The 14,574-nt window shown below is 43.1% G+C and overlaps 1 protein-coding gene across 1 annotated transcript; it reads left to right on the forward strand. All coding sequences in view use genetic code 11, as the record gives it.

Moving 5' to 3' along the window:
• Positions 1-1,492: 1,492 nt before the first annotated feature.
• EGR_03234 (LIM/homeobox protein Lhx1) lies at positions 1,493-5,866 on the forward strand (the record flags this gene model as incomplete). Its single annotated transcript, XM_024492483.1, has 4 exons — positions 1,493-1,773; positions 2,413-2,872; positions 4,990-5,298; positions 5,609-5,866. The coding sequence occupies 4 exons, from the start codon at positions 1,493-1,495 to the stop codon at positions 5,864-5,866; spliced, it is 1,308 nt and encodes a 435-aa protein (XP_024353157.1).
• Positions 5,867-14,574: the final 8,708 nt, after the last annotated feature.

The raw sequence follows: 14,574 nt of genomic DNA on the forward strand, positions 1-14,574 counted from the left end.
CTCCCGATTCACTCCCGATCCCCAATAAATGTGTTTCGCCGGCAAAACAGACCAATCGGAACACGGGTAGTAGAAGACGTGTGATTGGTTTGCCCGAAGCGCGCTTTGCACATGCCTGCCCTGCGCACTTCCCCTCCACCGCTGCAATTTATTTTTACTATTTTTTGTTTCACTTCAAGCACACACGTAGGAAAAAAGTTTTTCAAAGTGAGTTCAGTTCAGCGTTAAGAGCATGGCACATCCCAACTCTGGCGGTGGTATAGCCAACTGCTGCGTTGGATGCGAGCGACCAATTACGGACAAGTACTATCCATGTATCGATGATCAGATTTGGCACCAGGACTGTCTTCGCTGTGTGGTCTGCCGCGTTCAATTAGTGGGCCGGTGTTTCCTCCGAAATGGACAGTACTTTTGTAGAAACGACTTTATACGGTAAGCACTAAGCACCTTCCTCTAGTCTGCCGGAGACGCCTTTGGGGTTTGGACTTTTCCACGTAGATAATCGTCTCTTTGCCATATTTTAATTCAACTTTTACCTGACAATACTTATAAGCAGGGTTCAGCTAATCCACTTTAGTTTTATGTTCATTGTCACTTTATGCGGCTTCATGTGTAGTTGCCTTATGTGTTCACCAGACCCAAGGCTGTACCGTAAAATATAGCTTTGATTTATTAATCAAACGAAAGCTTACTTTAGTTATCCCATGTCACCTGCATTATTCTTATAATATTTGTGGTTTACTTAATCATTTAGCTATATCATATGAAAAGCTTTCTTCATCCTCTCTTGCGAAACATTCCAGATTTTCTTGCCTTGGCTTACGGCCAAATGCGATTTTATAAGCATGAAAGCAATGCCTGAATCTTCATTTACATCAAATGGTTATAGCATAGACAAGAAGATTCTTTCTCGTATAAAAATTGTCTGACAGTCTTAGGCTGGTTGAGTATGGTGCGGCTAATAATCAAAGTCAAGCTTCATTTCCACCGAACAAAACGAAAATGCTGAAGTGATAGCCCTCTGTCCAACGCTATGTTTTCCTTATAAATACATTTGTTTTAGTAAGATTTGAGAAAGTACGGTAAAAAAATACGCCTTGAGTCGTGGAATAATTGTCTGTACTTTTAAAAGCCACGCATCAGGCAGGCAAGTCGGTCAAACTACAAAGGAAACGGTAACTACGACCTTGAAGGGCTGGAGAAAAATGTATACATACAGAGGTTGAAAATACGCTTGTGCTGTTGACTACAGCTTCTGTGAAGGCGCCCACCCTCTTGCGTGAAGTAAACAAGATAAAAGGTCGCAACCACATTAAGACCCTGCGTGACGGTGCCGCGATTTTTCTTTTAACTGCTATTTACTTCGCCTTCTCACATATACACCTGTTTACGTGCTTCACTTTCCGCAGACGTTGAAACTATCTGAAGCCAGACTTTTGGTGCTTTGAATGGTTACGCTTGTAGTCTCTTCAGTCCGCGATGTCCCACCTGCATGGAGACGATCATGTCGACAGACATGGTCCGACTGCTAGGATCTGTTGCCTATCACGCTGACTGCTTCCGCTGCGTCCTCTGCGCGCGCTGTCTCTCTACGGGGGATGAGTGTCGATCCCTGGGCGATGGCGTACGATTTGTCTGCATGGAGCACGGCACCTCCACCACCAACCAGAGACTCTGCCATTTAGACACTCCGAGGAGTCCCTCTCGCTCCGACAGCATCTTTGAAGGCAGTGGTGGTGGTGGTGGTGGTGATGGAGTTAAACATGGAGGTAGGTAAAAAAATAAATGTAGAAGCTTGATTGTCATTTGTCTTTAATGATGAGTGAGCAGGTGGCTGATGGAAGCAGTGCAATTAATTGCTTTTAGTTTGTTTCAGTATCTTTAAAATCTTTTAGTTTCTGCTATATTAGGCCTCAAATCAGAAAGTTTTATTTATATTTAAGCAGTTTACACTTTATTTTTTTTTGTTTTGAATGTGTTGCTATGGTAATTAGTTTTGTTATGTAGATTTTGTGTTAACACTATAAGTTGCAGGTAGGTGGTAACGCTCCTTGGCCTCTTGTGTCCCATAAAATGGGTCTGAGATTCTCCAAATTGAATAATGAGGAGTAAACAGCCTAGGAAATTTTATGTTTGCAAACAAAAGGGTGTTCATAAAACTGACTGGGGAGACCCTTATACTCTCCAGATAAATCAAAGAGTTCTGAGGTCTTTACTTGGCTTTACTGTTTTTTTTTGTTTTTCAATGAGTTTAACTGGGGGACACCTTTACTGTATTTAAAATTGACTTGATAACTACCTTCCATTTGGATTGCAAACGCCTACTTGTGGAAAGTATGAATGAGTCTAGTTGCATCATTGCCACTTATTTTTTTATCCTTATTTGGTCCCTTTACAACCAGAAACAGACAGAGAAACCATATATTACGAGCACCAGGACTTTTACGCTTCCACAGAAGCTGGTCTGGGTCACTTCGTATCCAGCGAACCGGAGCAGGAACGGGAGATCGACTCGCCCATGTACACGAGCAACCTGGAAGGCGATGACCAATCGGAGGAGTGTGGACTCGAGCTGGCCGAAGTGGAGGGAGAGGTGGAGGGCGGATCAAAAGCCACCTCGGGACCAGATGAGGCTAGTGGTAGTCCCGCCTCCAATGAAATTTCGGTTTCTACCACCACCGCAGTGTCCACTCAGGCCTCATTGGAAGGCAGTGGAAACACCCTCGTCACAAAGCGACGCGGACCTCGTACCACTATCAAGGCTAAGCAGTTGGACACCCTAAAACAGGCCTTCGCCACCACACCAAAACCCACCAGACATATTCGTGAACAATTGGCTCAAGAGACCGGTCTCTCTATGCGCGTCATTCAGGTGAGCCTCCTACTCCAACCCATGCTGCAAATGTATAGTTTTGTTATGATGTGCATGGCCACGTAACTTTAACAGTGACAACTCTAAAATCACAGCATGAACTTTGGTAGGTCTAGGGTCAATTGAATGTATTCCACCTGATCAATTTGATATTACTGGTACAGCCTGCTTAGGGCCGGGACAGGGTCTTGTGGCTCTGGCATGATTTGTTTCTCTCACCGTTATTCACTCGCGGGAGTCGAGTGTGCTTATGTGCGTCTGTGCATGTACCTCGAGCCTCGTGACTCCTGTCAGCCTTGTACGGCATCACGCACCTAGTCTGATGCGTCCCGTGTCTTTGACGTCCACCGCATACGCCCTCACCTAGGGCCCTGCCCTGTGATAAACGCTTGGGGTCGCCCAGAGAAGGCTTTTGTATTAATCATAAATTGTCGCCAAATGCAAAAGTACTTTTCGGATTAACCTCTGCGCTTAACTTTTTGCACATTTGTGCGTCTATGGTTTGGAGTTACCCTAACTAGTAAATAATTCAGTCAGTAGATGGCAGTTTCAGCATTGAAGTAAAGTGGTCAAATTCTCTACAGGGTTAAACGTGTAAACGGCTGAGGTTTTGATGTTGGTGCAAATGCATGCCTGCGAATAGGCGGAAGCCAATAAAAATGAATCTCCTCTTCTTCAACTTCCGTTGGCATTTCGCAGCGCTGACACCTCGACAGACGCAGCAAGCGGCGAGTTGGAGTGAATGTCCTTGTGCAGAAAATTACTGCTCCCTCCTTCCCCTCCCCCCCCCCACCTTCCTTCTCTCCCACTTGTCGAATATGCAAATGAGCAGTGAGGAGTTCGGGGTGTAAAATTGCTGCCCTATTGTCACTACCAGCATTGGACACTGGGTGAACAAGGCGCAGGATGAATCTAATGCTTTCCTTCTCCTTTGGATAAAATCCAGATGCAAGGGACCCTATACCTTTGGGATAATTAAAAGAATTGTGGAACTGTGCAGGAATCTCGTGCATCCTTAGGCCTTGAAGAAATCATTTAAAAATATCACTTCTCTTAAACTTGCTTCCCAACGTCTATCATACCTTTGCATAAGTAATTAACATGTTCATAGTATGTGTCCAGGCTGCGATTAAATGGGTAAACAATTTCAGAGTGAAAAAGCTATTCTTTCTCTATCACAGTTATTGTTTCCAAACGCTTTGAAGATGAACTCCCATGGGAGCCTCTTTCTTTTCTGATCTCGCCTATCAGAGGTCGGAAAGGGACGAAAAGATAGCCAGTGAGCATAAATGCTTTGCTTTCGCCTCAGGAAATAAGAAGTGTTAAACAAAAAGTCCAAAAAAATATGTAAGTATAATTTAACCTCCCAAATAAAGTTTTAAATGAAATTGTGAATATTCTGAGAATCCGTGCTAGGCTATTGCAAAGGTGAACAAGTAGACAGTTTGTGTACGAACTGCTAGAAGGGCGAAATGGGGGGGGGGGAATGAGGAGGTATTAAAGCCAGCAGCAAATGCACTAATCCCCGACTTAAATGGCATCGACAGGCTTCACACTAGCCATTCTAATCCCTCTCCCGCCTGTCCATGTGCGTACGTGCGTGAGCATCCGTTTCCTGCTTGCGTCTTCGACTCCGTGACGTGGCCTTCCCGACTCACCTCCCTCGCCTTCCCCCCCCCCTCCCCTGTGCCCCCTTCCATTAAACGGAGGCGCAATGAGAGCGGATTATACGCTTTTCATTTGCTATTGTTGTGAGTGAAAATCTCACTTCTCTAGTTTCATTCACTCACGCCATACTTTAGGATCTGTGTTGAACTCTCGGTTTTTTATTAAGTGCATTCCACCTTCCCTAGTATCGTTTACAAACGCTGCCTATACATGTGTCACTGAAATATAACGAAATTCCTATTTTGGAAATTGGATTCTTTTCCAAAAATCCTCCGTTTCAAGAATTACACATTAATAATGTCTGCTTTTATGCATGCTAAGGTGTTTGTGGAATGCGATCCCCGGGAAATATCTCAATTAAAAATCACACCAGCTCGTTTTTTTAACTGTACATTTTAGCTCCTCCGAAGTAAATGAGAAAGTAGTTATTGAGTAATTGTGTGTTATAGGTATGGTTCCAAAATCGTCGCAGTAAGGAGCGTCGGATGAAACAGCTATCGGCGCTGGGAGTACGAAGGTCCTTCTTCCAGCAGCAACATCACAATCACCACCACCCTGTCCGACGAATTCGGATGGGGAGCGGTGGCGGTGGCGAAACCAGTGGTGTCCCTTCGCTTGAACCAGCCTCCTTCGGGCCTGACGACCTGCCTCCCGAAGTAATGGCGGAGCTGTTACATATACCAGTCCTTCCACCGCCGCCGCCACTACTTCCACCTCCAGGATATCAGACTGGTCTTTTCTGCGTCGAGGCGCAGCGAGTGAGTTTGTCTGCCTGTCCACTAACTTTTTTCGACCAGGAGATAATGTTGAGAATATATGATCTAATAAAAATTGGTCTATTCTCAAAATAATTACCTCAGAAAATATGGTCCTTTTTATATCCCTAAAAGTGATGCATAAATGGGAGAACTTGCAAGCTGAATGGGTAGATCGCTGTTTAGAATAGGCAAAACTATTGCAGGTGACGTTTTGAATATCGAGAAATCATCAGCAACGCTAATAAATTATACGTTATTTGCACAAGCTCTATCAACGTAATAAAAGTCAATCATTTTATTTTCAATTCAGGAATTTTACAACACAATGGCGGCCGAGGCTCCGAGTACATTCCCAATAGGCGCTTCGATGTTCTCCTATGGACCTTCACTGTCCCCACTACCACAATCAGGATACCAGAATCCTTTCACCGGAGGAGGTCTTACTTACTCCTCACGACACGAGAGCATGGTTAAGAAGGTACCTCTTTCACCCGAGCATCCCCTTCTGCCACAATTGCCCTGCGAACGGGAGCCCGGAAAAGCCGCTGATGATCAAATTAGTAAGTGACTGGTTTCTTGGGGTAAAGGTGCCTGCCATTCCTTCCTTGAATGGATATTTCTTCAGAAAATCCAACAACCTCTTAGATACTACATGGTAGCCAATGTGCTGTGGCTCTCGAGTTGGAGGGTATGAGGGTTACGCAAAGCATGAGTTGAAAAAGCGTTTGACAGAAAGGTCTCCACCGTGATCACTCTTCTGAATCTGTCACGACACCTTTTAAGTGCGTCGTTGTCAGCTGCGCGACTGGGTGGGTGATGCTAGGATGGACTTGCGTCAAATATTGCAAAAGCTCCTTGTGGCATTACCAGTGGGAAGATTTGGTCGGATTGTTGAATGTCACTCCCTTAATCAGGCTTGCCTCACGTGCACAGCAAGGCTTCCAAAAGCCTTATTGTTTCTGACCATCTTCAACTAGCGATTATTGCATTTCGAAGTTTCAGAGACTAGTTTTACAGCCTTGGACTGATACAATTTCATACAACACTTTACTGATCTGCATTAACTATCCTTTTACATCACATTCACTTTTCGAAAGGGAGGTAAACGAGACCCGTTTAATGAATTTCTAGGTTGATATTTAGCATCTTCGGTACTGCAAAGCGTAAAGCTTCTCTTAATTTCATTCGGCTGAAATGGTTTGGGTGGCGAATTGGCTAATCACAATTGAGGGGCGCGTATTTTGATGTGGAGGACAGCGCTTTTATAATGAGACTGGACTAGGATGTTTACCGTCATTTTTTCTCTCACCCTTCTCGCATTTTGGAGGGGTTGGGAGGGTAGGAGCGTGGGAGCATGCGAAGGAGATGCTGGAAAGAGGCAAAAAAATTGGCCACCACAGGGGATGGGTAGAAGGGGTGAGAGAAGGGGTGGGCGTGATCGACTTCGCGGTCATCCTTTGGGAAATGAAGGAGTAGGAATAATGCTTCATTTGGCTGCGTGAGATGAAATTCTTCATGCAGGGCCATATATATATATATGGGGAGGGATATGGAGGGACATCGGCAAAGTTAATTAGCCCGAAAGTTAATCCTCTGTCTCGAGTGATAGGCCGCCACAGCTATCAAGCCTGTCAATCCGGGAAGTGAATCGTTCAGGCAAAGGTGATCATTGCGTGCTTGGTCGAGTGGTGTAGACCATAATTTATCTCAAAGCTCAGAGTGCAATCGCTGTCTTTTTCACAGATCGCATTAATATTACCGGTTGTCTAATGCGGCCTTGTGACAGGCGGACGGAGTTGAGTATGACAACCTAATATTAATGTTTAGTTACTCAGAGGACTTCACACCAGCTCATTTTAATGGCATCGTATTAAACTATTCCTTATGGACTACTGCTTCAGCACGACCACCATCTCCTCCTGGATGTCCTGTCATTGTTTTACAAAGTTTCACTTCAGTCGGTGAAAACTAATTGATTGTTTTGGACCTCTTAGCTCCTTCAGCCGTAGTATACGAGATGGTAGTAGTTCTTCTCGGCAACAAGAAATCTTGAATGAGTGATTCGTTCAGACCAGTCTGAGGGCAAACGAGAGAAGTAAAAGGAACCTTATAGAGATAATGTTGGCCACTGCATCTACGGTGAAGATGGGCAGTTTATTTATGCCAGGCGGTAGGATCCGCTTAAAATGAAGAGATACGATAGGCAACTTTACTCCTTCATTGATAAACGGGAAGAAGAGAAGATGAAACGGAAGTTGAATTACTTCGATGAAGTGATACAATTTATTAGTATCAACCCTTAACGCTCGGTTTCTATACCCCACGCTGAAAAACTTGACAATGTACTTTTCGGCTCGTTCGACTCCAAGGTCTTCTTCACGATCATTTCAAAAACGGCTCATCTCTGGACGCCATGAGACGCACCATCCAGTGGTCCCATTGGGATCTGGATTATCTAACTTCCATTTCTTGCCATTCTGACGCAATTACGTATTCCTTGCATTTCAAGACACCAGGGATGACATTACTGCGGAGCTTTGTGATATGACATCCCTATCAAGTTGCCGTTATAGTCACTGCTCCATACAAATCTAGGTGTAATTTCAACTACTCTATTTTACGATTAATACAAAGCATGCCTTTGATGTGTGCAACTCGTTGATCGAAACTGATTTCAAGCTAAATTTTGAAAAATGGTCCTTTATTTCAACTATTTCTACATTCACTCAACACACTATCTGTTTGTTTAAGCTTTCATCCAGTCAAGATTTTTCCTAGTCTCCTTTTTTATTTTGCGCTTTGTTGTCCTATCCTTCTGGGAGCGAATCCCAAACAGTGTGGCAGTACTGTAACCTTGACTCTCCCCTCCCCGTATCACAAAGCCTCGAGTGTGGTTATTCCCTAACGCATAGGGAAGCCTTACCAGTGTGCTGGAGTGTCGAACACTTGCGCAAATATCTTCTTACATTCCTCTTCACCATTGCTGCCTATGATCGAGCAGTGAAATCTCTTCATCATCCTACGGTACCACTAGCCAATTCGTCAGCAACTAGAGCTCAGCGTTGGCGCGTTTTGTTCGTCTTACAACCTGAGTACACACACCGCGGGTCAAAATCAGCACCCGCGGCAACTTCCGGGCTCTAATAAAACTGACCTGCCTTACATCGCAGTCCCTCCACCTCAAACGAGATGAAGTGAATGAATACATGCGTGGCACTCGTAAGTACTTTACACGGATAAAATCTGCTCTACGTCGGGGATGGGCGCAGCGTAGTTGACGCGGATTCCCAGTCTTTTACTCCCACCATGACTGGTTGGCTGTGGCACCGGGTTGACGATTATGCCCCAATGATCTACATTCTGGCCCGCTGGATGCGCGTGAGGTGAAATTTACACCAAAACTTACCTACTGACGGTTGGAAATGAATTCAGACATTTAGCTAACTGCAACAAAGTGCATAAACAGTGGCCGCAAAATTTATTCTAAACCATCCAAGTGGCTTTCGTGACCTGCTACTTGTGATGCATTTTAGCCTGTGTATCAATGCTACTGTGGTCCATTTCTGGATAAATCCTGTGCTCTTATCAGAAGCTTTTTTTTCTCGCTGGCCTGACGTTTTCTTGCTACGTGGTGTAGTGCTGAGCTGACTCAGTGGGCTTTACGAAGTGACTAATTACGGCTCCCAATACTTTGGCATCCAGGGGCATTCCAAAAGTTTCATGGATCCTTCGAAGGGCGGTTTAAATTCCTTATGACCAACTACTTTCAGAGGCTCTGATTGTGGGATGGACTACTCTTTGCTGCGGCAAAGAAACATTTTCCATTCCGTCATCCGACGAAGTCCTGATAGGCTTCTCAAGCCACGTTAATTGCGCACTAACTTTGAGAGTGTCTGAACTTGTGATGATAAATTCTTCAAAGGAAATGTTCAACATTTTGCTACTGTCACAGTTATTTCTTCTACCCGCAAATGCATGGCGAATTTTCTTAATTTAACAGACCTATTGTAGCATCGATGCCATGTAGAGTAGGTTTCTTAATGGCTGAGACAAGCCTGATGGCAGCTCTTACTGCATTTTATTCCGTCACTACGCCTTCTCATCTTGAATTGATTTGCTCTACTGATTGTTTATTAGGCTTTCGTACAGTTGAAGATCTGAATGCTTAAGGACGAAATCGCAATAAGGTTACGAGCAACCGAAGTCTCAAGGTGTGGTTAATGTGATGGGCACGATTAGCACTTACTTTAGTCTTTCGCGCATTTTAGTGTTCTATGATTTTGTAATCAAGACTTAAAAATTGAAAAATACTTTCTTTGTGATGAGATTACTTTTTAATGTCTCAAGTTCTTACTTACATACCAACTACCCGGTGTATTTGTAGACGAGTCGTCAGTATACTTCTCTGACGGACCTGGGTACACACTGGAAAAGGCAACACTGAGCCCTCAGTCCGAACCCTTCTCCCATCTGGTGGGAAACCACTGCAATGGAGGCGCAGCGTTCATCGTGGCTCCCAATGAGCATAGCCTCCTCTCTTCTCAGGATACCTACCGTCAAAACCACCACCATTCGCATCCTCTTCAGCAGCAGCAGCACCACCACCTCCGACCCACACTAAACCAGCAACTGACGCACCTTTCCCCCATTAAGTCGCAGAATGCGTCTTCAGATCAACTTGCCTCTGCTGATGCACTCGAGTGCTCCTGGTAGTGTGAACCCCTCAGCCCCTTTCCCCTTCCTCCTCTTTCCTTCGTTCATTCGCTACTGTGTTTGAATGTTTGTGTACATATACATTAAATGCTCATCTCATCCAATCAGATTGGGTTTCTCTGAGCCCAGCACGCTTCACATTAGCATAAGCAAACATATCACATTCCTTCCACTTGCCTCCAGAGCATGTAAAATCCACTTGGGAAATATCTCCTTGAGGTTGTTGTCTGACGTCCACCAAACAGAACGCAGGAGGGTTATCAACACGGGCTACTAACAAAAATATGTAAAGAAATTCAAAATTTTCTGGTTACTGCCATTTTGAAGTGAAAAAAAAAACTGCAAATCACTTAATTTAAATTTTTAGGCAGGGATAGATTATGCAATGTGGAAGGATTGGCAGGATTAGCAGAAAGCGAAGGAGAGGGTGAAGAAGCCATAGGAAAATGAAAGCAGTAAGAAAAACCATTTAACATTTCGTTGGTGATTTACGTGGCAGCTAAAAGTTGCAGTGATGTGGACAGTTTTGGGGGTCATCAGGGGATGCACAAACACGTTCGATGCCTAATGCAAAGGGATAGATTCATGTCATATGCTTTTAGTCAGTATTCACTTTTTAAGTCGTCATTTTTGTGGTAGAGTCCGCCTTTCGGCCAACAAGGACTTTGAATGTAATCGCTAGCATAAGTGGATTTTTCACCGCAAACCCTCCATTTTAACAGTGGATCCTTTACAGGTAAATGTCAAAATACCACAAAAGTGTGTGTGGCAAATTACAGTATCCGTACTAGTAGACACACGGTAAGAATGTTAAAATTACTATAAATTTATAAAATAAGTCAACTTCTTCGGCATACAAAAGTATCCTATGCTATGTAATGCATCAAGTATTTGTTTAACTCCCGATTTTGGTAACGAGCCACTTCGAAGCTCCTCCGTTGTACTACCACCGGGTGGGCTAGTCTCTGGGCCATGCCACTAGCCTTATAGGCCTTCTCCTTGTCTGCAATGCACACATTCTGTCCGAGTATCATGTCTTATTTCGTCTTCGGGGAAGTCTTGGGGAGCCTTCGCGTTGCCAAACCAACGTGTTATGAGTTCTTACCGAGAAAATGATGATGACTCAAACTAACATTCGGGAATTTCTTAGTAATTAAGTAACTTTCAAGGGTGTCGGTGAATTCGATAACATTGATACAATCCATCGCCTGTAAATAAAACAATACGTTCTCGATGGCCATGGGAGCGCTAAACTTAAAATCGAAATAAATAAGCGCATTTCTTATCTAAAAAGCAGTAATAGAATTCATGTGAAAAACACCAACCGCTACATCCACGATTAATTTCACGGAGAGCTTAGAGAGGGATAATTTATCTTTAAGGTCGTCAGGGTGTTACAGGTGTGACCCCATACTGACTTATTTGAGGGTCACACCTGATTGGATCTTGCCTGCCGAAAACGCCTCTTTTCACCTCCCCTTTTGACACCGGTGTCACGCTTGATCTGCGTAGGTAATTCGCTTTAACTGATTCAGGAATGACACTAGAAAAACACCGATGCGTCGTCGTGTTCACTGACGCAGAAAGTCAAGAAAATGTGGGTGGCGACCAGGTTTGTTAAAGCTAGTTAAGTTTCGGACTTAAATTTACGAAAAGGATATAGTTAATCATAAATAATTGCTTTGGTTTAAAAGCCGTTCAAACCCATCGTTCTGATCCATTTTAGACCATATTGTAATGCACGATCGTTTAATGCACCTAATTTGGGTTACAAGGCGGCCAGTGTACCGGCATCGTCTTCCCTTCAAGGGTGCGCCAACTTTGGTATTCCGCAGCCCCTAACTACTATGCTGCATATCATACATCCCTTACGTAACACACTCATCTGCAACTCAGACTTCGCCTCGCAAATTCCGGAAGCCGGCAGTCGAGTGGGATGATAAAGTGTCTGGAGTACATTACGGAGAGAAAAAGGAATTTTCCAAATTTTGAGCATTAACCTAGTTACAGGAAGTTCTACGTTGATTTGATCAATAAATGTGGACGCAAATTTAGCTAAATATCGCAAGTCGTGAGTCACTATAATAAATATATTGTGAAAATCCTTTTTAAGCTATATGTAAGGTTTAATGATTAGCACATTTGCTTGACCCTTTGTTTTGGTTTAGCAAGCACTTAACATTCCTCCGACTGTGCTGGAAGACACCCTGAAGCCCTTCTGTAATACGATAGTGGTTAGTTCCTCGGCATTGGTGAGGCGCCACTTTGTACTTTGAATTAGCCCCCTTGTACGTCGCTGGGTGGGCTGACCTTTTGAGCCATGCCAATAGCCCAGACACCCTCTCTGCGCTGAAAATATATTCTGCCCGAGTATTTTGTCTTCTTTCTTCTTCAGGGAGTTCCGGGACGCTACACTTCTGTGCGTTGACATCACATTTTCTGCCCGTGTGTTATGTCGTCTTTTACCTCCGGAAAAGTACCGGGTGCTACAGACGATCCTAGGTTATTAGAAGTATTCTCTAAAATGATCGGCGGTATTTAATCTCTTGAAATGGTTTGGGAAACACGAAGTGGAGCACTTAAATGTAATGCACCAAATAAATTCCCCAAACGAGGCTGTAAACGTTCTTCTTTTTTTACAAAACCAGATTACAGATACCTTGTGGGCCTACAATCCAGTTAACTTAAAACACTCAAATACACAAATAAAAGTTTTAAATTTATCATATATCCCCTAAGGTCTTATGACTTTTACTCTGATTGGTGCAATTTTATTGCACTATTATTGTGAAGAATTCAGGTACTATGAGATTTTTATCTGTTACCAGTTTCCTAAAAGAATATTCTAATTTTTTAATAACCTTGAAAATCTTATACCACTTGAATGTTCGTAAGACTCCCAATTAAAATGTTCAATTTCCAGCGCATCGTTTAAGCTCTCGACCAATAGGACGGGGATGTCCCTTCCGTCGCTTGAATCATTCTAATTTTGTTTTTAAAAAATCTGTAAGTTTGTGCAGCTTTAGTGCTTTGTACCCAACGCCTATCTCAAAAGACCTTGCGCATACTTGGGTGTAGCATTTTAGTACCTGTTAATTTTTTGTGTTCGGATGTATTCATAGCGGTTATTCTCTTGCTTGGCGAGGTACTAATAGCGGTTATTCTCTTGGTTGGAAAACCTGTTATATCTTAATTTTTCTCACTTGGACTTGTTCTGATTTCTGTTTAATTTGCTCCTCATTTCGCATTATTCGGGTGACACTTGTTTACGACCCTGAATGTGCTGAGTATGTCATTTATTCCATGTCTTGAAGAATTTAACCGCTTTTGAAAGTACCTAATTTGGATTTGTTAGTGTTATGCGAATTAATGGGTACTTACGTCTTCAGTTTAGTTGGTGTTTCACTACATTGAACTCCTTAATCTTTTGGATATGTATTTGTCAATCTCCAAATTCTTAAACGATTGTTAACTAAAATACAGTGGCGTTATTTTACTTAAAATGGGCTGAAATGCAACAAAATTATCGGAGCACTTTGGTGAAAAAAGCCAAATACTCCTGCATTTTAGTAGTGTTTAACAAACGAATATATGATCAGCCTTTCCTCGTAATTATTTTTCACTGTGGACCTTAAATCTGCCTCATCAGATTAAAATTAATCACTCCTAAGTAAGTGTTTTCTAGGCTGCTTCGTCTTTCATTCATTAACACTTGTACTCAATCCTTAAGATCTTGCACCTGACAATCCTGGTTTTCGCTTTGGTTGCATTAATTAATCCACCCCTTTTTCCTTTCCATCCTAGTTCGTCGGAGTTCTTTACCCTTAATATTGTTCTCCTTCGAGCACATTGTTTACTGATTCCGCTAAGATGCTTCGTCCAAGTTTCATCCCATTAGCGTCGTCATTTCGTCGATATGCATGATAGCGGCATGCCTTGCTAATCACCCGTAGTCCTTTCCTTTATGCATTATATTTTGCTGTGTTTGCAATGTCTGTCCAGTCAAATAGTAGCTAGAATATTTTTTATTGATGTCGCATGCTTCAGTAGACTTTTGGATATTTCAAGGCCTAACATCTCTGCACGATTTCTGCCTTTATCGCCGTTGTTCGGATACTTTATGCTTATTCATACCTTTTCCTTTATTCTCTATTCTCATCTCTTTGTGCGGTCCTAGCTGCTAATGCAATTTCACCCGTCCATAATTAGAATAAACATTAATTCCCTTCTTTGTGAAGCATTTTATTTGAAACCCGCTTTGGAGTTTTCCCCTCCTCTCAAAATGTATATTGTGATATAATGCCGAATTCCTCTTCCCCAAATGCGTGATTGACAAGGTCTGCTTTCCTCTTTCGCCCTTGCTGGTGCCAGATCATCTACTAGGCCTTCCTCTTTCCTGTGCTTTTTCTACCGACAGTGGTTTGCCGTTGGTAGCACATCGAGTCCCTGTGTAACCTCACGTTAACGAATATATTTTCCTCCATTTTAAGATGGATGGGACGTTGGGAACCTCAACTCTTTCCTAAAGTCAACAAATAAGACTAATTCTATGGTATTTTTAGA

Source organism: Echinococcus granulosus (assembly GCF_000524195.1).
Source record: "Echinococcus granulosus chromosome Unknown EG_S00016, whole genome shotgun sequence".
Taxonomy (NCBI): domain Eukaryota; kingdom Metazoa; phylum Platyhelminthes; class Cestoda; order Cyclophyllidea; family Taeniidae; genus Echinococcus; species Echinococcus granulosus.